This window comes from Ascaphus truei, chromosome 2, assembly GCF_040206685.1.
Source record: "Ascaphus truei isolate aAscTru1 chromosome 2, aAscTru1.hap1, whole genome shotgun sequence".
In the NCBI taxonomy this organism is placed as follows: domain Eukaryota; kingdom Metazoa; phylum Chordata; class Amphibia; order Anura; family Ascaphidae; genus Ascaphus; species Ascaphus truei.
In genome coordinates, this window is record NC_134484.1 from 209,389,996 (window position 1) to 209,411,398 (window position 21,403).

The window sequence follows — 21,403 nt, forward strand, 5'->3', positions numbered from 1 at the left end:
AAAAATATTTATTAAGCATCAATACACCACCTCTCCTCCTGACCCCCCATAATGTAAAATCATGATTTATTTTTTAACAACACCAACTCATACACGCGGGACGCTTTCATTTTGAATGCAACATTCATTGACATTGTCTCAAAGTTGTGAAGTCCCAGCGTCCTGCGTTTTCTTGTTACTTTGATCCTGCGTGTCAAACTTAGCACTGCAGGATCTCTCTGATCTCAGGGGCCGTTGACTTTTCTGCTATTCTAGTCAGACATGTCCTCGAGCATACCAGCGCTGATATACTAATGATCAGTGCTGATATAGGGGACAATGAGCTATAAATTATGCTCTATTCTGTATGCCCTACCTGTTGTACCTGTACCTGTTAACACTGTGTATTTCCTTGCCTGGGGGGGTCCGTGTGGGATATCGGTCTACACTGACCTTACCATTGCATGGCACCTGCCTCCAGCTGGGGACTTGCTCTATCAGCTGTTTGTGCCAGTATTGGGGAAGCATAAGCATTTTTACCCCCCAGCCCAGTAGCCTATCCGTATGATTAACTTATGCCACTAATATTTGCATTGAATGCATAAGTACCCTATTGAGGATGTTCTAATTGGCTAATTTAATTGCCTGATTCCTGCCTTTCCTTGCTGACACGGCTTACGGGGCTATATTCCTTTAAGTGCTTCCTCTATGTGCTACCCTTCACGGACCAAGAGCTTTTAGTGTCGGGTGTCTAGGGGTTACTTACCAGCCACTCGGTGGCAAATATTTCTATCCAACAGGTAGCTACATATACAGTTTATTTCTTTTGCATTGGATTTGCCTAGGTATATTATTATATATACCCCATAGCGCCTCTGCTATTACCTTCCACACAAGTGGATTTACACTCCCTGCCTCTACCAGAGTGTAGGTGGGTCTACACAGAGCGTTTAAATTTCTTGCGCTCTGATAGTAAATACCCACCATTTATGTGTATCACCTTACCAACGGGTCTGACTTTATTTACAGTAACCAGCTGATACACGTGATACTACTAGTACCACACTAGGTTGCATGAGACATTATCTGAATAGTGGTCTTACCTTGGCCTACCTCTACACTAATAGTAGGCTGTTCACTTACAGCAAGGGATCCTGAATATCTATCAAGGACCCCCATATGTTCAATCTACTTAGCTGTCACAGCTATGTTATAATAGATTACAGTCACGTGCTGTTTGACTTGCATTTTATTTTAAACTCCATTATTTTATTCATTGTTTGAAATTAAAGTATTTTAATATTATCACTATACATCTAGCAGTGATTGAGTGCTTATATACTAGGTCTCCCTTTTCTCTTGTATACATTTATTTTTTAACATACAGGATTCATACCCCAGACTGACAGGGGTCCCCGGTGGGCCTGACTGTGTCCGCAGGCCCCACACTGCACAAGAGGGGGTTGCCAACAGGTGTCTAGGGGTCTCCGGGTGGTCCCCGCTAGGCACTGTGGGCCTCCAGGTGGTCCCCGTGGGCCACAATGGTGCCCACTGGTGGGCCCGCGGGTGTCTGGGGGTCCCCGGGTCATCCCCACAGGAGTCTGAGGGCACTCAGGTGGTTCCCATGGGAGTCTGGGGGCCCTCGGGTGGTCCCTCCGGGTCTGAGTGGTGCCCCACGCCCCCAGTTCTTCCCTGCAGGTGTCCCCTGTGGGCAGCAGGTGGTACCCGTGAGCGTCCGGGGGTCCTCGGGTGGTGTCCATAGGTCCAACCATGTATGTCAACAAATAAAACATGGCCTACATTTCAATCAATACATACAGTACAGTAATGGGCAAAATAACTATTATCCAGATATGGATATTTGATTATTTGCCATTATTAAACACAACATTAACCAGCATAAATAAAGCAAATACATTTAGTTCTACTTACCACAGCAATATGATGGGCGTCCTCGTCATGATACAGCAGGTCCCTATCCTCCATTGCCAGAAAGCATACATACATAATAAATACAATCTAATGGCCCCTAGACCCTTAATTACCTTAGCGCATAGTACTACAACCAATCAGATTGGGGAATTGGTTCCCACGATCTGATTGGCTGAAATAACATGGGACGCTGACCATCTTGGATTTAGTGACATCATCTTAAAGGGAAATGAAGCACAGTCATTCTGATTGGCTGGCACCGTTCCCTTTAAATTACGTCATTAAAAAAATTAAAGTCGGCACGTGGTTTTAACAGTCAATCAGATGGCTGTTAAACCAGTTCCAGCCCAAATGTGACGTCGCAAGCCCTATTTAAGGCTGTGACGCCTCATTTGAGCTCAAGAAGACGACGAGACAACATCGGTTGGGATCTACCATGGGGATTTTTGGATTACTACAGTATAAGAAGATAGAAGATTAAGAAGATCAAGAAATAATGACAGATGAAGATAGAAGAAGCTGATTAAAGATAGAAGAAGATTTGGGTACCTGATCCGGATTTTCATGGTGGATGCATCGGATGCTGTTTGAGGCCTTCCTGGTACGTGAGCTTCCTGTTTCCCCAGGAGTCGGAGAGCCAGCGCTTCTAATGGTAAGTAATATATCGCATGTTTGGAATTTTTTTTTTTTTACAGGTTTAAACATTGGATGTGTATTTTTATTTTTATTTTTGGTACATTGACAGATAATGTATTAATCTGTACCACTTTAGGGTACAGATCAATACATTATTAGGGCAATCATTTTTTAGCATTTCTTGCTTTGTATTCATGTTGATTTTTGCGATGTCAGTTTATTATGTGGATGGCATTGTTTAGTATTTTACTGCTTTATTTAAATAAAATGTTGGCGATTTAATTTTCGAATTTAATTAATGATGTCCAGTATTGACTAATGCGTTTAATGGTTGTGTTTCAGATATTTTTAACAATCAATTTCTTTGTGGGTTAATGTTTCAATTAATTCATTGCTGTTGTATTAATTATTTGTTTTGATTGGATAAGGTTACAATTAATTCCGATTTGGTTTAATAATTAATTGGTTACTGTTTGACATAATTCCTTGTTGTTTTATTAATTGCTTTGATTGGTTAATGGTTTAATTAATTCATTGTTGATCTGGTTATTGCTTGTATTAATTGGATTAGCTGGCTAGTGTTTTTATTTAGTGAATTGTGTTTTTTTGGAGTTTTGTAATGTTTTAGTATTGTGTGTTTGGAGCATTAATTTATTTTGATTAGGGTGCCCATTGAGTGCTATAGTGGCTTTCCATGCCCATATTATTATATGGGTATGATGTACCACTATACTACTCAATGGGTACAGGGTGGGTATAGTGGGTCCGGCCTGGGTGCTTAGGCCTCTCGGGTGGGTAGCGGGGCAGGGTGGGTTAACCCCTTAATGACAATAGCAGTTATTAACCGATAAGGTGATTAAGGGGATAGGGGCCATTAGATTGTTTTTATTTATGTATGTATGCTTTCTGGCAATAGAGGATAGGGACCTGCCGCATCATGACGAGGACGCCCCACCTCCCGCTCCGCCTCCTGGCATGCCTCTGCTCCGCCTCCGCCCCGCCACCTGAGTGCGCTCACTGCCTTGCCTGCAAGGACAGGAAAAAGCACCATTTTCAGCAGGCGAGGCAGTGCAGGAGCGCGCCTCAGCGAGCTTCCAACTACTATGTCCCAGGCCTTAGGTATATATAGTGGTATGCCTCACTATGTTCTGCAGCCCTCTCCTTGATAAAGGCAGCTGTATACTTCCGAAACGTTGGATCTTTTTGTGACACATTCAATTCTTTGTATAAGAACGTGTGTCTGCTTCCCTTCTCTTCATGGGTGGTGAACCCCTTCATTGCCTTAGCGGTTAGCCGCTAAGGTAATGAAGTGGGCTGTAAATGCATTTTTTCTGCATCGGATGAATGCCCGGCATCAATCTGAGGCAGGAAAAATGCCAAAAAAAATTCTAAGTGCGTATCGCTGCCTTATCGACGCTTCTCCCCACCAACTTGCCCAATTTTTCTGGTGTTTGGATTTGTGGAGAAAATCGCCATTCTAGGACCACGATAGGCGGCGATAACTACTCGCGGCTACTAGAATCGTGCGTATTTATAAACATTCTGAAAGCATTGATAAGTGGCTTATCGCCGCTCAGTCGACGAATTGATTTTGTTCAAAAGTTTTTTGGCGATTCAGGCATTTATCGCTCACTTATCAACGCTTACTGAATCGGAGTAGGCATTTTGGGGATAAGTGGTCGATAAGTGACTTACAGTAAGAACGCTTACTGCATGAGGCCCTAAGTCTAGTTAGTGTGTGGGGAATATAGCTAGTAAGGAATAAAGTACAACTTCTTATTCTATTCCCCATAACCAGAAGACATACAGTAGGAAAGCTAAAATGTATATTTTTTTAAACTTTGTGTTTAAAGTACATATATGCTTGCGCACAGTATAATGAGCTGGGTCTTTCCGGATTGATGTTCTGAGTGAGTCACTGGGCTACCAGCTTGGTGCCAGCTTGTCTTCTCAGACATCCAACATGAAATCCACAGAGGATGCCAGAGGTTTGAAGAACATTTGGGCAGGAGTTTTAGGCTTGAGTACCCACGTTCTGGGATGAATGGAGGTCCTTGGGACTACCATTTGCCCCACCAGACTATGAGGAGCCTAAATCAGTGGATGGCTTCTGCATACAAAGTGGCTTAGGTGGCAAGCTTGTCATGCCCTTGGCTGATTCAGAAGATCCACTTGCCCGGCTTCAGAAGACTGGTATCGCTCTGATTGGTTGGTGAGAAAGTTCCCATGCTGGGATTGGCTGTAGTATTTCATGAATGAACTCAGAAATACTATAAGAATCTCTTTAGCAAATCCGGTGAGCAGATTCAAAGCGCCAGAACATCAGCTGCAAATTTGTGTACCAAAAGATGCTCTCAGAGAAATAGCAGCGAGACGGCTTTAGAAATGTCCCACTTTTTGCGGCAAAGTTCTGAAAAGGGAACGTAGCGGTCGCGGCTAAGACTGCAAGCCGAATTTAGTTCTAGGATGTTTTGAGCTAACTCTCGGTGAAGTGATTTCAGGACCTCTGGAGGAAAGAGAGCGGTGGCGTCAGGAACTCCATGCCAATTTGAGTTCCAGGACATTTCGGGCTGAGTTCCCATCAACCAAAGACTTTTGTTTTATGTCTTTTTCAACTAGGAAAGTTTCGTTTTGTAACCCAGTGTGATGGTGAAGGGTACCCAGGCCATGAAATAAAGGCATTCTGCTCGGCTGGGTTCCCTGAGTCAAATAAAGTGACTGTAAAGTGTCAGTTTTGCAGAACAGGGCTGGCGGCAGGCCTATTAATATGTAATAATATGTCTAAAAAGTGCCAAATAGGAATAAGGGGCCTCTAGCACTGTTTAAAAGGTTAATTGGGTAGGTGTGCCTGTGGTTATGTGGCGAGTCCGGCATTACAACACTGTATCACTGTGTAAGCGCAGACAAGCAAGGGAAGCCTTAACCGCAAGCTAAATTGGTTATATGGTCTGCGGTCATGAAAAGATGCCAGATCACAACATTGTATAATGTGGTTTCCTCCTTTAATTAAGGTCAATTCGTAAAGTACGTCTGCGGTTATCGATTGAGTCTGGGGTTTGCAACATTGCATCCTGGCCTCAAACCGCAGACCAGGGAAAAGTGTAACCACAAACTACAAATAATTAACTGCCTAACTTTTGATAGGAAGGTCCCAGCTTTCTACTTTTTGGTATGCAGAGTGCTAGGGGCAAACATGTAACCAGGGAAAGTTATGAAACTGTAACATTTATTTAAAGGCATAAATGAGAAATAGCCCTGAGTTCAGTATTTTAAAGTTACAGGAACTGGGACATTTACATTTCAATCAGGCAGGACAGCGGATAAATTAAACATGCACTATTGGTATCCATGGTCAACCATCCCCAGGGATGAGTCATGCATAGTGTAAGTCCAGACTTCTGAGACTCCCTGCGGAGATGACTCCAGATGACTGAAGAAGTCCGGGCTTCAAAAGTACCGGGTGAAAGTATGAAATGTCAGGAAATGTGTATAAACAGTTTGCCTCGCAGATGTCCGGGCATCCTGGAGAAAAGTAGACTTTCTGCCACCGTGCAAGGGGCTTGGTCAGGTATGCTAAGCAGGTTAAGTGTGAAGTTAGCACATGACCCTTAGCATGCCGTGAAGCCCTTTGCCCGGTTGCAGGAACTACTGTCAAACTTGCCATTAGGTGGGAATTTGGTTCCCCTGCCAAGATTGGCTGTGTATTACCCAGATAGGCTCGGGAGGGTGTTATAAGCCCGTGCAGGCTATCGGGCATGTGTTCAAGTGTGTTCTTCTGTGATTCATCGGAAAGTATAGCGTGCGGTACAGAGACAATTCCATCATAACCAAGGATTGTACTCCGCTACTAAAGTTCGTTAGAACAAAGGACTTGGAAACGTAGTCTGCAAGAGCAGAACGAATATATTTCTTTCGGCGGAGAAACAGGGGCTGCAAGCGGCGCCCCTAGCCAGAGACGGTTTTGCGTCTCTTGTTTGCGTATTAACCCCGCTACTGGGAATTAATACCTAGAGACTGCATTTCGTGGACTTTCGTTCTGGAAACCATTTATTTCGTTTAACTTCATTCCCGTAAGTGTTATTTTGTAAATCAAACTGTGTGTGTTTCTTGTGTGAATAAATTACTATTTATTTTATCTCACGTTCTGTCAATCAAGGGATCCAGGTATATTTTTGTAGGATAAGCACTGGTCTCCCGTGACACCCAGACCCCCAGTAAGTGTATCTTTCTTATGTATTTTGTGTTCTACTGTGTGTTTGCATATTTTAAGTGAATAAACCACAATTTATTTCATGATCTTGTTTTGCTCAATGTTATGATCCCGGTATAAAGGTTTAAATGCCTGATCTTCCATGACACAATGCATAAAACAGAAACAACAATTCACCTCTAGATTTGAGGACTGACATACAGTCGTATCACCAAAAAAACATTAGATAAAGATTGTCAAAACTCAAAGAGACTTTACCTGAAAATAAAGGTTTTTTTTCTGATCCCCCCCCCCCTCTCTCTCCCCCTTAATGATGAAAACGGAAGTGAAGTGCTCTCTGACGGAGTGGTGTGCCTGATTATTCCCTAGAAAACGAACAAATTCCTGAGTATGTATGTTATACTCCAACAGGGCCTGTAGTGTGCCTGGGCCCGTGTTGCAACACTTTCGGCTTTAGGGCCCTGTTTCAACTTTTAAAAATGCAACTGTCTTTAGTTCACTTTCATCCTAGGAGGATTTGTCCCATTACAGCTTTCCTAAAAAAAATGCATCTTACCTTTTTCACAATAACAACCCCTTCCTGAGTTTCCTTGTCAGTGATAATATCAAACATGTTGGACTCATCACCATCACTGATGTGGTATTCAGTCTCTGCATTTTCACCTTCATCAGCATCATTGGCTTTCATTTTGCCAATTGAAAAACCCACTGGGGAAGACTCCACGGTTCTGAATTGATAGGTACCTGCAGAAATAAAGATATATAGCTTTGTGATAATGCTTTTGGTGGTTTCTATACTGTACAGGAGAAGTTTTATAGGACTGTGGTTGTAAAAAACTGTAAGATTAATCAATAAAAATGCGCTCTCTCCCCCTGGGACCCCAACTATTTAGCAGTAGTGGCGACGGAGGGAGCTGACCCAGGTGGCGGTCACGGAAGCCGGTCCCAACTTCCGGTGGTGTCCAACTTCCATGTAAGGCACATGGATGGGCTACCTCCAGCGCCACCACAATTGGCCACAGGTAGGGCCCCGGGGAGCGTAAGAGGCCTCAGACTCAAAGTTTGCACCGGGCCGGTCCTGAGCGGGTGTATTGGGTTCCAGTTCGATTTGTGACCTTGGGTAAATCACATTATCTCTCATATCCCCTGCAAAATTATATGTGAAGCGCTGAATATATTGTCAGCACTTTGAAAGAAGAAAAATAATATTATTACCATTAAATTGTATACTTGTACCACGTTATGGTGAGTTGTTCATGCATATCTTCTCAAGCACCGACTTTTTTTTTAAAGACATTTCATGACAGTTATAAAAAAAGATGGCAATAGAAATGCTATAGTATAACCTATTTCTGCATAGCAAATGTTTTTCACCAATAATTCCAAATGTCTGATTGGGTTACTTAGATTATTTTTTTTCTGTGTGCTTTAGTAAACACTAGTAATGGGCAGCCTGGAGAAACATACCGTAGAAGACACTTTTGAAATATTGACTCCATTTTTACACCATAATGAAATTAACTCCGGTTTTGTCCTTTGTTTTTTTTTCATAGGGATTTTTTTATGGGTTTGTACTGTGACAAAGGGAGGTAAAGACAGATGCTACAATGTGATGTGCACCATATATAAACGAAGTTCAGACTTAATAATGCATAAAGGAGAACATGTGTGCAGATACATTCATTTTAAATATGATTACATTTCATGGTAAAGGAATCACAGATATATTTTCTCAGAGGAATAGGTGTTAAGAGATCTCCTTTGGTTTAAGAGAAAACTGTGTACAAGGCAAACAAAGACATATCCCTCATATCAATATATAGAATATATGGGATTGTAAATATCATAGCAAAGCCCAAGGCTAAAAAGTCTGCCAGCAAAATAAATCAAAATGCTCTACATTGCACCATTTAATGCCATTTTTATCCCTGTGGGCTGAGATATAGAGAACATAATATTTTCTCGATCTTCGTTTTTTATCATTCTAAATATTTCTCAAGGAAAAGAACAGATCTTACTCTGGGGGAATCGAGGTGGGTTGTCATTGACATCAGACAATGTGATGTTTACTGTTGTGGTCCCGGACAATCCTCCCATTTGTCCCCCCATGTCTTTGGCCTGGATAACAACTTGATATTGCTCCCTGTTCTCTCTGTCCATGTTTGGCAATGCTGTCTTGATAATACCTGCAACAAAAGAATCATTGTAAGTACTGACAGACGTAAAGGAAAGACTCTGCAAGGACCAATGTGCTAATGCTAGCGGCATGTTTAAGAGGTTACATATGGGCAATTGATGTCTTCTTTATTTATCAAAATTCAACACCTACAACGATTTGTGAATAATATTTTGAAGTTAGTTTTAAACATGGGATGCAGTTGATTTGCAAACACCCCTTTATTTGATAATACTGTACTGTATGTGCCTAGTTTCAAAAGAAACAAAAGCAGACATGTATTTTCTTTAGGCATGGTTACATTTGTTTAGGGAAGCCAATTACATATGGAATTTAGGGATCACATACTTAAGTCTTTCAGTGATAAATATAGCCTGTTTAGGCTATGTGCTAAACACTGTTACATACACATTTTATATGTGTCCCTGAGGCACTTGTGCCACTCAACTGATGCTAAATTTCTCTTTGTATCAATGAAGACAGGTAATTTTCTCCAATGTAAACATGTCCTAGTTAGTGAGAGATTTGTGGTGGGTTGTGTGGGATTTAAAGAGGAGTTGGAGGGTAAATTCATGACACAGTACAAGTACAGTACTAGATTACATGTAATGTTGCAATAGTTGCTCGTAGGGATGGCATTTTTCAAGTTGGCCAGTTCCAAAGTGGAGGTGGTGTACATTTCTCAGATTAACATATTTGTATAATATGTAAGAAACATGAGGATGATGTTTATTTGAATGCAAAAAAATAAAATCAAATATCCATGTAATTACTTTCAATAATTTCCTTTCTTTTATGGAAAAATAATCTGAAAAATATCCATCCCACCTAGAGCAAGGAAACAAGATTTTAAAACAAATATAAATTAGAAGAAATTGGGGCTTATTTTACTGTATATGCACCGAAGCAGCTGCTTGGATACTTTGGCTGACGTTCCTCTTTTACTTCAATAGGGAATTCTGGTTTGCAAGACTGATGCACGCAAAGTTATGCCCTGGAGTGAAATGTATTGCAATAATTTCTCGCATCAAAGGAATTAAAATAATACCATAATGAAAAACAAATACTGTACATAGAAATGTAGCAAACCAAATGGTTTGTGGCACCAGAGCCACCCGCAGTCATGCGACAACAGCGACTCCCGGATGCTATGGGTAGTTCGATCAGGATGCATGGAACCCCCACAGCATGACAACAGCAGACACCCACTGATTTCTGCTGTTTCAGCCGCGGTTCCAAAGACAGTAAGTCTTGCTATATCTGTATTAGCAAGGATAGGCACGTTCAGAGGATCGTTATCCAAATTCTGCAAACTTCGGAGTTCTATTGGAAGTTCAATTAAAACGTCAGAATGATCTTTCCAATGCAGGTGAAATTCAAGGGGAAAAGGTTCATTAATATCTGATTTTTTTTTCTTTTTTTTTATGCACTGCTCGAATTTTTCAGAAAAATTCTCAAACTTTTCGTACAGTAAATACCTTTTTCCAAAAATGTTTCCAAAATCAAAGCCACTAAAGTGTTAGGAAAAAGGTACAGTATATATTAGGAGAAATGGCATGTACAATTAGGTGAAACCTCCAACAACAACAAAACGTGACTATTTCTTGCTCAAAGTGAAAACCATTTTGTGCACAACCCTAATTATATTTCAGCTTTGATTGTTAGGTTCTAATAACACAGGTGTCATGTTTACAGATGTTTTGCTCGATTGAGTTTGTCAGTTTGTGCAGGGTGGAAAATGTAATCTCTTTCAAGTTTTGTCTAGTATGTCCTAGCTTGACTTAACATGCCATCTTCAATTATAGAAACAAAGACACCAAAGTCTTCTGACCTGACTCAGACTCGACTGAGAAGTATGGCTGTCCCTGCAGAATACTGTAGAAGACTCTTGCACTGTTCCCATAGGTTGGATCATCAGCATCATTGGCTGTAACTTGAACGACAAATGCTCCTGCAATGAATGCAAAAGAAACGGACAGTTTCGTAAGCCAGGTGGCTATAATGAAAATGACTCTGTGGAAAAAGAATCAGTTTAATTCTGGTTTAGCAAACCAAACTGGCAAATACATATTTGGGAAAATAAGCCAAATGAGTAACAAGATAAGAAGAAAGGATGCCATCTGTACATATCTTATCCAATAGTACAGAACTAGGCAACAGTGTATACTGAGCATTAAATAAAGAACCAGAGTACATCTCAATGAATGAAATAATTAAATATTAATAAACAAACATGCACAGGTTCCTTCAAATTAAATTATTGAGAAGTGATAGTAAGCTCTTGATTTACTGGAGTAACACAATTGTAATATATTTTACGGGATAAGCATTAGATGAAAATCATAGGTGAAATCATAGTGTACACTCTACAGGGCTGTCAAAACCTCATACATTTAATTTTCTAGGATGCAGTTATTAAATCTATGAAGAATCCTAATGTTGGTCTCAAAAAAGGTAACAACCTAAAACATATCTACATTTCCCTAGCACCAATAAAGCTGCAAGAACTTAACACTACAAGAGTAACACGATTCCTGAAACTACAGCGAAAGTAGCGATGAACTTCGGCAACAGCAACATGCTTTTTAAACTCTTTTCTTAAGGAAATATGCATTGGTATTCACTAAACTTAGATGCAAATTATTGCATCACAATCCTGAATTAATTGCCATTAACCTGCATGGCAGTTAATGTGGATTCACTGTATAATAGCATTTATCAGAGCTGAGTAAATCTCTCACATTAAGTAGTCTGAGGCTAAAAGATGAACATATTTACCAAATTTCGTTTTTTTTTTTTAGTTTTTTTTAGTTTTTTTGCCTTTTTACTGGTTTTGATTGAACTTTTTAAATGAAACATTCTTTCAAAATTGTCTTATTTCCCTGCATACTCTATTCTTGCATATTTGTAGGATTTTTTAACTGACTTTTAGAATTCTTTGAACCTTTTAAAAACAACATAAACAATGTACACTTGCTCTAAGCTTTTCTCTGTACGAAACAGGATATTACAGTATGTATCTTTAGCACTCAAAATACATATTTACATTTTAATGAACTGTCCGTTAACACAGAAGATTAATTTGTAAACTTTAGGTTAAATCAGCAGTACATCAATGTGAAATGTTGTTTATGCAGTATATTGTATGTTGCACATTTCATTTGCAGAATTATTTCTGTTAATCAGATAATGCTTGTGTAGCCCTGTGTAATTTTGGGTTTACATACCTCTCTCATTCTGTGCAGTAATCCCTGTTAAGAGAGCAGGTTTGCCAGAAGTCATCATGGAGGTTTGCCCTCACCCCCTGTGATGTGTAAGGTGTAACAAAGGAAGTGACAGCATGCTCTGTGTCCACTATTAGTGACTCAGGGGTGGGTCTTCTGGAAGCTATATATTACGTATCACTTCCTAAAGTTAGTGGTTCAAGTTCTGTCTGCAGAGTTCAAGTCTGCTCTGTCTGGAATCAAGTCTGTGAAGTTCAAGTGTCAGTAATGACAGAGTGGCAAGCTGACCCCACACTGTGTCCAGGGCTCGGGCACAGCTGGTGGCCCTCACTTAGGGGAGAGGTGGCAGGAATATCCCTGTCTCTATTATAGAGTCAGGAGGGAACTTCCTTGAGGTGTGCAGCTACAAGATGTGTGGCTAAGTGCCAGCCGCTATGATGGGCAGTCTGCCATGCATGATGCAAATAAAGATGCCCTTGATTCAAAGACCCTTCTTGCCTGTGACTGGAGTTAATCAGGAAGAAGATGCACCCAGGAGTTCTCTTCCAGAAACTTCTCCCTGCTGTCGTGGGGAACTGGAAGGGATGGAGGCGCTGTACCAACTGTGAGTAGAACTCAGCACTACCTCACACTCCTGTCATGGTGAAATCCCCACTACCAACGAGCGGGAGACTCAGTAGTCCTGTGAGCCAGCAGATGCACCACACTACACTGACATGGTACTGGGGGCAGATTCCACACCTAGGGGCCCATATGAGATTGGGTAGGGGTCAAACCGTTACATTTTTGGAGGCGCTACTGAGATCATCAGGACAGGCTTTTGCTAGGCTGACTGGGAAACAGGAGATGTATGCTGCCAGGAAGTGCTGTGGAATGGAAGGGAGCCTAGGGGTAGTCAGGGGTGGGATGTATGCTTGCAAAGTACACCCTAGAGCCCTGAATGGAGTTAAGTAGGTCTGGAGACAGGGCTATTGCTGTCCTAGTCACCTTGAGGCAGCTAGTCATAGGATGCCTTAGGGGGTAGCCTGGTTAACATGGGTCAGGAACTCCTGGGAGGGTATGCGCTAGGTGTAGCCAAAAGTAGGTGACGCCCTAGTACTGCATGGGAGAAGCCAGAGTACTCTAGCCAGTAACCAGACCACGCTTACCACAGAGCACATACTGGAGGATAGTGTGTACAGCATACAGTGAGAGAGTTAGGCTAGCCTGAGGTAGTGCATACATGAGTAAGACACACATGAGATACATGTAGAGGTGCACTGGCATACTTTATTGCATCAGAAATGGCGGCTGCCCAGTAGAAAGGAGCACCATGTGCAATTACAGCAGAATTGAAAAGATGGCGATCGCAAGTAATGATGTCCCGCACGGTGCGGAGAGTCCAAGATGGCGGCTCGCGCCTGATGGAGAAAGCTGTGTGTACCACGGAGGAACAAACTACAGAAGTGATTTTTGCTAGTTTGCTGTGGAGTGGCGCTAAAGCAGTGGCTGCGCCGTTCTTGTCATGCCTAGGTTCCCGGGGTGCCACCCTGGAGGAAAGTTGTGAGGACATTGTAATTATGTGCGGAAATAATGGAGTATCTGATTGCCAGACGGTGATCACTACGCAAGTAACCCCTGCTGCTAATGTGGAGTGCAGCGTGATCTAAAATGGCGTCTTCCGCTTCCCTGGGAGACCGCGTGGGCTGTGTGCAAACAGTGATGTTGCAAGAAGTTGGCCAGGAGAGGAGCGAAAGAAAGAACCCCACCCTGTTGGGGGAAGTGGCGCAAAAGCTGTGGCCACGCCCTCCTGGACTGTGACAGGCTCAGAGCCAATTCTGGGTCATGATGTGCAGCTGTGGGACCCTCCTCTAATATCCACCAGAGGGAGGGGTCTTTGCATCTGCCAATGGTGAACGGAGCTGACTGAGGGAGGAGCTGGATGTGCACTTCCTGTCCCTCAGTTGCGAGGAGCTGGTGAACAGGAGAGACTGCTGTGCCGTGTGTCTCCCTTAACCAGTGCGACTAATTGTGTCATGGACAACATCGAAGTACATCCCTAACAACTGCCAGGAGGCTTCCTGGTGGTGAAGGCGGGTGGAAGAGAGGTACTGCGGTGCCTGTGCATGCAGTGCAGGTTACCCGGCGGAAAAGCCAGCACCACGGCGCGATGTCCGCAATGCCTGGGCACGCCGCGGAGGTGGGAGGAGACACAGCCATGCTGACGGCTGGAGCCTCGCCCAGAGTGAAGCAGGAGAAGGTCGATCCCAGAGAGGGGTGATCGCTCCTCATGATGGTACCAAAGAGGAGTGGAACTGTGGCCTGCAACCGCAGAGAGAACCTGGAACCTCGCTGTCGGTCCCCTGTGGAGGTACCTTTACCATCATCGGTGTCTGTGTTGTCGGACGATGAGCAGGGAAGTCCTACATTGGTGGTGATGCGCCTACTGGCGGGCCACTACAGCGGTGCTGAAAAGCAAGAAAAAGCATTTACCGGTGGTCTCGAAGAGCTGAGCCTCGAAATCCAGCAACAACCTGCACTGGTGCGGCCGGAGCAGCATAAGAGTCCCATGGCCGTAGCGACTCCCAGCGTGAAAGGAGAAGAGGACCTCATCGCAAGCCAGCGGAGTGGTGAGATACCCTCTTACCTCCCACAGGCTCCGATGGAGGCGGTGGAGAAGAAAGGCCCCACCAAGGCCCAAGCGGAGCTGAGGAACGAACCATCGTATCCGGCGAAGAAGTTCCGGTGGGGGACCCCACCCAAGATGGCGCCTCATCCTTCGAGACCGATGACATCACTTCCGGTGGCCACAGCGGAGCCGACCGGAAGCAGCCGTCGCCGCCGATGGTCAGCACCAGACTGTCCAAAGAAGATATGGACAGATACCGGGAGGCAGTGAAGAGACGGGGAAGCAAGAAGACGGGTGAGCCTGATCCGTCCAGCGTTGCCACCGGCCGGGGCATAGCCAAATTGTGGATCATAATACCGCAGCGAAAGAACACTTCCCCCTTCCCTAAGGCCACTGCCCAAATCCCTGCCCCTTTCACGTCTCCCTCGGGGTCCCGATCGAGCCAAGGGTGGTCTGGGGAGTCACGGGACACATCTGAAGAAAGGACTGGGTCAGCTATGAACTGGGGTGAATGTTTTACATCCGATGAGGGATCGGGGAGGGAAGTGGTAACATATGTGAAGTCTCCGGTGATGAATCCTACTGTATTTAGGCATGTGGCTAAAGGGAAATCCAAGCGTTATTGTATGTACACTCATTCCAGTGGAACGTCTGGGGACTTGGGTAATGTTGCTCATATTGTGCCTGTTGCTTGGGTAAACCCCTATGTACCTCCAATGCCTGACAGAGTTGCCAGGAATCGTCAAAAGTTATTACTTTATTTTCACCATCCATGGGAGGTGGAAATTGAGTTTGAAATGGGTTCCACTGATGAGGACAGGGGATATAGTTCTGATGATGAGGAAGGATCAGACAAGGAAAATTGGGATACTGATAGCCCTCTAGAGGATTGTGATCCTGAAGTTTCAGATGAAAATTGGTATAATCTAGAGAAGGTGGGTTATATCTCCAGGAAATGCCTTAAGGAAGTGTATGTGCATGATTCTCTCCGACCATTATTATCCAGGCCGGAATTATGGGCTGATTGTGGGTGTCCAGTATGTCACAGAGAGTGTTATGGTACTTCTGCTCTAAACCCAGTGGACCATGCTGTGCGCAGGCCACCTTAAGAGGGTATAGTTAGTATAAGATATATCCTGGGGGTAAGGGAGTAATCCTGGTTGTACCCCATCTGAGTTAGGATGTATTTTCCTGTAATATTATCCACTGTGTGTTTAACTTGCAGGTACATTGATGTGTACTAATGTATTCCTGTATTGACATTCTTGTTTTGTGTTTTGCAGTTGCCCGTTAAAAGGAAGCTTCTGTAAATTTAGGTCCAAGTTGGATTCCACCAGGGGGAGATTGTAGCCCTGTGTATTTTGGGTTTACATTCCTCTCTTATTCTGTGCAGTAATCCCCGTTAACAGGGCAGGTTTGCCGAAGTCATCATGGAGGTTTGCCCTCACCTCCTGTGATGTGTAAGGTGTAGCAAAGGAAGTGACAGCATGCTCTGTGTCCACTATTAGTGACTCAGGGGTGGGTCTTCTGGAAGCTACATATTACGCATCACTTCCTAAAGTTAGTGGTTCAAGTTCTGTCTGCAGAGTTCAAGTCTGCTCTGTCTGGAATCAAGTCTGTGACGTTCAAGTGTCTGTAGTGACAGAGTGGCAAGCTGACCCCACACTGTGTCCAGGGCTCTGGCACAGCTGGTGGCCCTCCCTTAGGGGAGAGGTGGCAGAAATATCCCTGTCTCTATTATAGAGTCAGGAGGGAACTTCCTTGAGGTGTGCAGCTACAAGATGTGCGGCTAAGTACCGGCCGCTATGATGGGCAGTCTGCCATGCATGATGCAAATAAAGATGCCCTTGATTCAAATACCCTTCTTGCCTGTGACTGGAGTTAATCAGGAAGAAGATGCACCCAGGAGTTCTCTTCCAGAAACTCCTCCCTGCTATCGTGGGGATCTGGAAGGGATGGAGGCGCTGTACCAACTGTGAGTAGAACTCAGCACTACCTCACACGCCTGTCATGGTGAAATCCCCACTACCAACGAGCGGGAGACTCAGGAGTCGTGTGAGCCAGCAGGTGCACCACACTACACTGACATGTAACTGGGGGCAGATTCCACACATAGGGGCCCATATGAGATTGGGTAGGGGTCGAACCGTTACACTTGAATGCAATGTAACTACAGTAAGTTTATCCCCTAGGCCTCTGTACAGCATTGTGACAAGTAGGGAAATGTGCAGTTAATAATGACCATGATTTCCATTCAAGTGATTGCAAGCTACTGTACATAAAGTTATCAAATGTGTTGGTTTACCGGGGACAGTCTCCCTCTATACAGAGCAGCAGAATAGCAGAACTAGGTACAAAATAATTGTACATAGCTTTAAAAACCTTGTTTACATAATCCAAAATATAAATAATTAAATAAAACATCACAAATTCCAATTTAGAATCTACAAAATACATCTACAAAATATTGCTGGCTCCTTTTGTTGTTTACCCCTATGGTAGTGAAAGGATACATTGTTCTGGTTGAGCCTTACAGATATATGGTAGTTGTGTCCCATTTCTCATTCTCCATTTTGAATAAGTGTTATGTTAGAGCAAAAATGTGAGAACAATTTTTGTTGTGAAAACTACATTCATTTTAGAAAAAATGGTGACAAGGAAACCCAAAAACTGATCAATCAAAACTGTAATGCCCCATTGGAGGTCTGAAGTGGATCAAAACTTCAGTCTTATGTTTTACATGTATTTTTAAAATAAATAAACTATAATAAACTCTAGAGCACCGGTATTGGAAATTTGGTAAATTTTTTGTAAAGCTATCTATTATATTAAAAATAACATAATTTGTTTTTTGCACAAATGATAATAAAGCTGAACCCCGTTATAACGCGGTGCTCGGGGGCCACAGACTGATACCGTGTTATAACCGGGATCGCATTAAAAAATATATATAGCTGCCACGATCAGGGGTTCCGCGTCCGCCAGTGGTGGAGAGCTGGGATAACTCTCCCTGCTCTCCCTGAAGCCGGCATCGCAGTGGCACCCCCAAGATCAGCTGATCTGTGTGTGCTGTGCAGGAGAAGCTGGTGATTCTGCGAGAGGGGGGAAAGATCTCATGCAGTCTGGAGAAGCTTGGATGTCAGCTTTCTCTGTGTGATTCCCCCCTCTCTCCTCACCTCCAGCAGAGGTACTGTGTGTGTGTAACAGTGACAGACTGAGGGGACAGTGTGTGTGTGTGTGTCTGTCTGTGTGTGCGTTTGTGTGTGTTTTTTTTTTAAAGGAGAGAGGCTCCGGCGAAATCCGAGACTCAGAGGTAGGAGATCTTTGTGTGTGTTTTCCATTCTTCTTCCTCTCGTGTTGGAAATACAAAAGAACAAAAGGTCCCTAATGAATGGACTCAATGCTATGATATGTTATTGGGAATTTATTTTAAAATCATTTTATATTCATATAAAAATATTAAATTGGTAATTCAAATCTATGGCCAATTCATAAATATACAGAGATCCAGAAGATAAATAAGTAATGTACACTATACCATTAGGCTGCTATATTAAATGTTAGTTTAGTAAATAACATTTAATTAAACTTGTGGTATTAGTACACTTCACATCAGTACTTGTCCTAAAAAAACACCACACTCACTAGTTGAGAATTGAACACAAAAATTCCTGTACGTTGGTCAAAAAATAATAGGGATGCAGTCAAAAAGGTAGTTGATTACTTATTTACATATTTATACAAATGTGCACATACAAGTTTAAAACACATAGAACCTATGTATGGTAACGATGCTCGAATGAGGAATTTTATTGCAGGCTACAATATTATCTGTTAGAGAAAAGAATAGTGGGCATAATAAAGTTGGTAGTTGGTACAATTAATTAAATGATGTTACCCAAAGTGTTACATCATTTAACCCAAGGAGTAATCCTCTTCATTTATTATCTTAGCTCCCTCTTTCTAGTGCCTGCTTTAAAACTCATATACCGACAGCCTGAGGAAGTGTGTCAATAGACACCCCCCATGTGGAGACATCCAAGTGCTGCTCAATAAAGCTATTATATACAAATATTTACAAACAAACCATATAGCCATACAACGAACAGGTACACAAAGTGTGTTATTATCCTAGGGGCACGACTCAACGGCCGTATCCAATTATCACCCCTCGTTTACGCTTCTGATATAAATTATATCTTTGTTGAGTGTTATAGCAATTTCAATGGTTGAATTTCACTTTAAGTGTAGCAGTGCAGCAATTTCACTTTGTGACTCATATGTCAACAAACCGGGGCAATGTGTAGATAAATACACCTCCGTGTAGAACCTTTGAAGTAAAGCTCATTAGAGCCCCATTTGGGCAACTGTCTACAGTTTGTTTCACCTTAATTAAACTTCTCATTGCAGGCAAAAATGCCACCTCAGCTATTAGTAACAAAGGCAGTGCTCTAATACTGAGATGGAGAGTGAGATACAAATGCAATTCTAATTCACTTACAGCTTGCCTTTTTATGTTAAAAAATTATTTATTTGTGGAGAGGTGTGTAGATAAAATTGCCAGGAATAATTTGTAATGAAGACTTAGCAGGTTTGCTTGATCTAAGTATACAAAAGTGTGTGTGTGTGTCTGTCCATCTCTGTCTCTGTGTGTCTGTCTCCATCTCCGTGTGTGTCTGTCTCCGTTAGCAATAAAGCATTGAATAGATACTTTTAAAAAAAACGGGAGCCACACTCAGACCTCGTTATAAGCTGATCAGCATTTTAGCGGATCGCGCTATAAATGGGTTGAGCTGTATTTTTGTGTTTAAAGCACAGACTATAATTACAGAAAATGCAGAAATGTATGGCTTCATAATAATGGTTTCGAGTTTCCTGTACCGTTTTCCCAAAAGTTATAAAATAGCAAAAATAAACCTGAATTTATATTAATTGGCTCAAAATAAACCAAAACAAAAGAAAAAACAAAGAACAGACACGTATTTGCACTTGGGTTATTATCAGGGTCTACAAAGGCTGCCCTAATGAGAACTAATTATTTGTTCCTCTTTTCTTGTGTAGCCGTGTCCCAACTGAGCCCCCGTCTCACCTCCGATGCAGGCTTGGGGAAGGGGGGTGCTAATGCGGCTGTGGGTCATGTGAGGAAGACCTTGCGGCAATCAGCGGCTCCAGCGGAGGTTGCGGTGGCATACAGGGTTGTTGGATGAGCGACGGGGTCACCGGAGCTCTGCGGTGGCACCTATTACAGGGAACCGCCATTTTGCAATTGCATTGCATGCGCAGGAGAGTCACACATCCGCAGAGGAGCCCAGAAACCCCATCAGCCATCTCAGGGAAGATGTGCTTGTGCAGTACATCCTTGTAGTGGCGGCCATCTTCTATATTTGCTCCGCAGGGGACTACAAGCCCCATAATTCTTAGGGGCAGTGAATCAGGTGGGCAGTGTTAGCCATTAGGGCTTTTAGAATCTCCTGAGGGGAGATTGTTACATTTGGCACGCTCTGAGTGCAAGGGGCAGTTGGAGCCAGGACAAAGAAGGGGAAGGTAGGGTCTGAGTGTCTGTGGCACTCAGATCCCCCCCTCTGGGGCTAGATCCCCCCCCCTGTTCCTAGATAGGCACCTTCCACTTAGCTTGTGGTTGCTTTAGGGAAGACCCCTTGGGTAGGGAAGCTTCCGCATTACTGTTTAGTGTCAGAGTCACAGTAAAGACGCTGCATGGGAATTGGGGGACCAGACCATCTCCGTTGCAAGAGACTCTGTATGGTGATATTATTCCATGCCGGAATTCACCGCACGTGGAGGCTGACACCATCGCCGATGACGTCACTGGATAAGCGGATCTCTGTTGCTAAGTTGGCCGCACCGAGTAATTGAGTACATGGCCAGGTACCTCAACTAAGTTCACCAACACTCCACGGGATAGTGCTATCTCCTACATTTTGGGTGGGCCTGACATTGGGAGAAAGGTACACCAGGGTATTGGTGCCAAGCACCCTATGTACTTTTGGGGACACTCACTGGTGGTATCAGGTTGGGGCCTTGTTATACGTGTGGTACAGGGTACTGTGGTCCGTGTTCAGTAAAGGTAGTTGTTATATACAGTGCATGACTGCGTGTATTATTGTTCCTGTAAGGGGCCTATCCCACCACGTTGGGATCCCTTACAGGTGAAGGCGCTGCCCCGAGATGACCCAGAATCACCCCAGTGACGGAGGTACTGGCCTCCTGGTTGCCAACAGGAAATAGCAACATTGGTAGTTCCTTCCCTGGTACGAGTATTTGTTGCAGTTTTTAAGATCAACAGACATGATACACAAAACTTTTTCTATTGTCCATTTGTGTGGCAACATTTAAAAAACTGTCAGCTAAGAGACGTGTTGTTGCCAAAGTTACTTCTTTGAACTGTCATATTGGCCCCTTAAAATGCGATTCCCTTTCTTTGTACAAGTTGCCTTTTTCATCTTGATCACATACATTACTATGGTATACTCTAGTCGTTTCTTGAGTTTTGGGGTGGGGGGGGATATATTAATGCAAATTTTTTTTTTTAGATATTTATTATTTTTAAAATAGTCTCATTATTATAAGAACTAATTTTACAACTGATACGTGATCACTGAGACATAGGGATTGTTACT

General features: G+C 43.1%; 1 protein-coding gene across 3 annotated transcripts in view; it reads right to left on the reverse strand.

Moving 5' to 3' along the window:
• Positions 1-21,403, reverse strand: part of LOC142487138 (cadherin-6-like) — a 431,390-nt gene that overhangs the window by 124,766 nt on the left and 285,221 nt on the right. For all 3 annotated transcript variants that reach the window (XM_075585907.1, XM_075585904.1, XM_075585905.1), the window contains 3 exons: positions 10,765-10,884; positions 8,776-8,943; positions 7,314-7,501 (listed from right to left, as the gene is read on the reverse strand). In XM_075585907.1, coding sequence (XP_075442022.1) covers positions 7,314-7,501; positions 8,776-8,943; positions 10,765-10,884 — 476 coding nt within the window. The remainder of the gene's footprint in view (positions 1-7,313; positions 7,502-8,775; positions 8,944-10,764; positions 10,885-21,403) is intronic.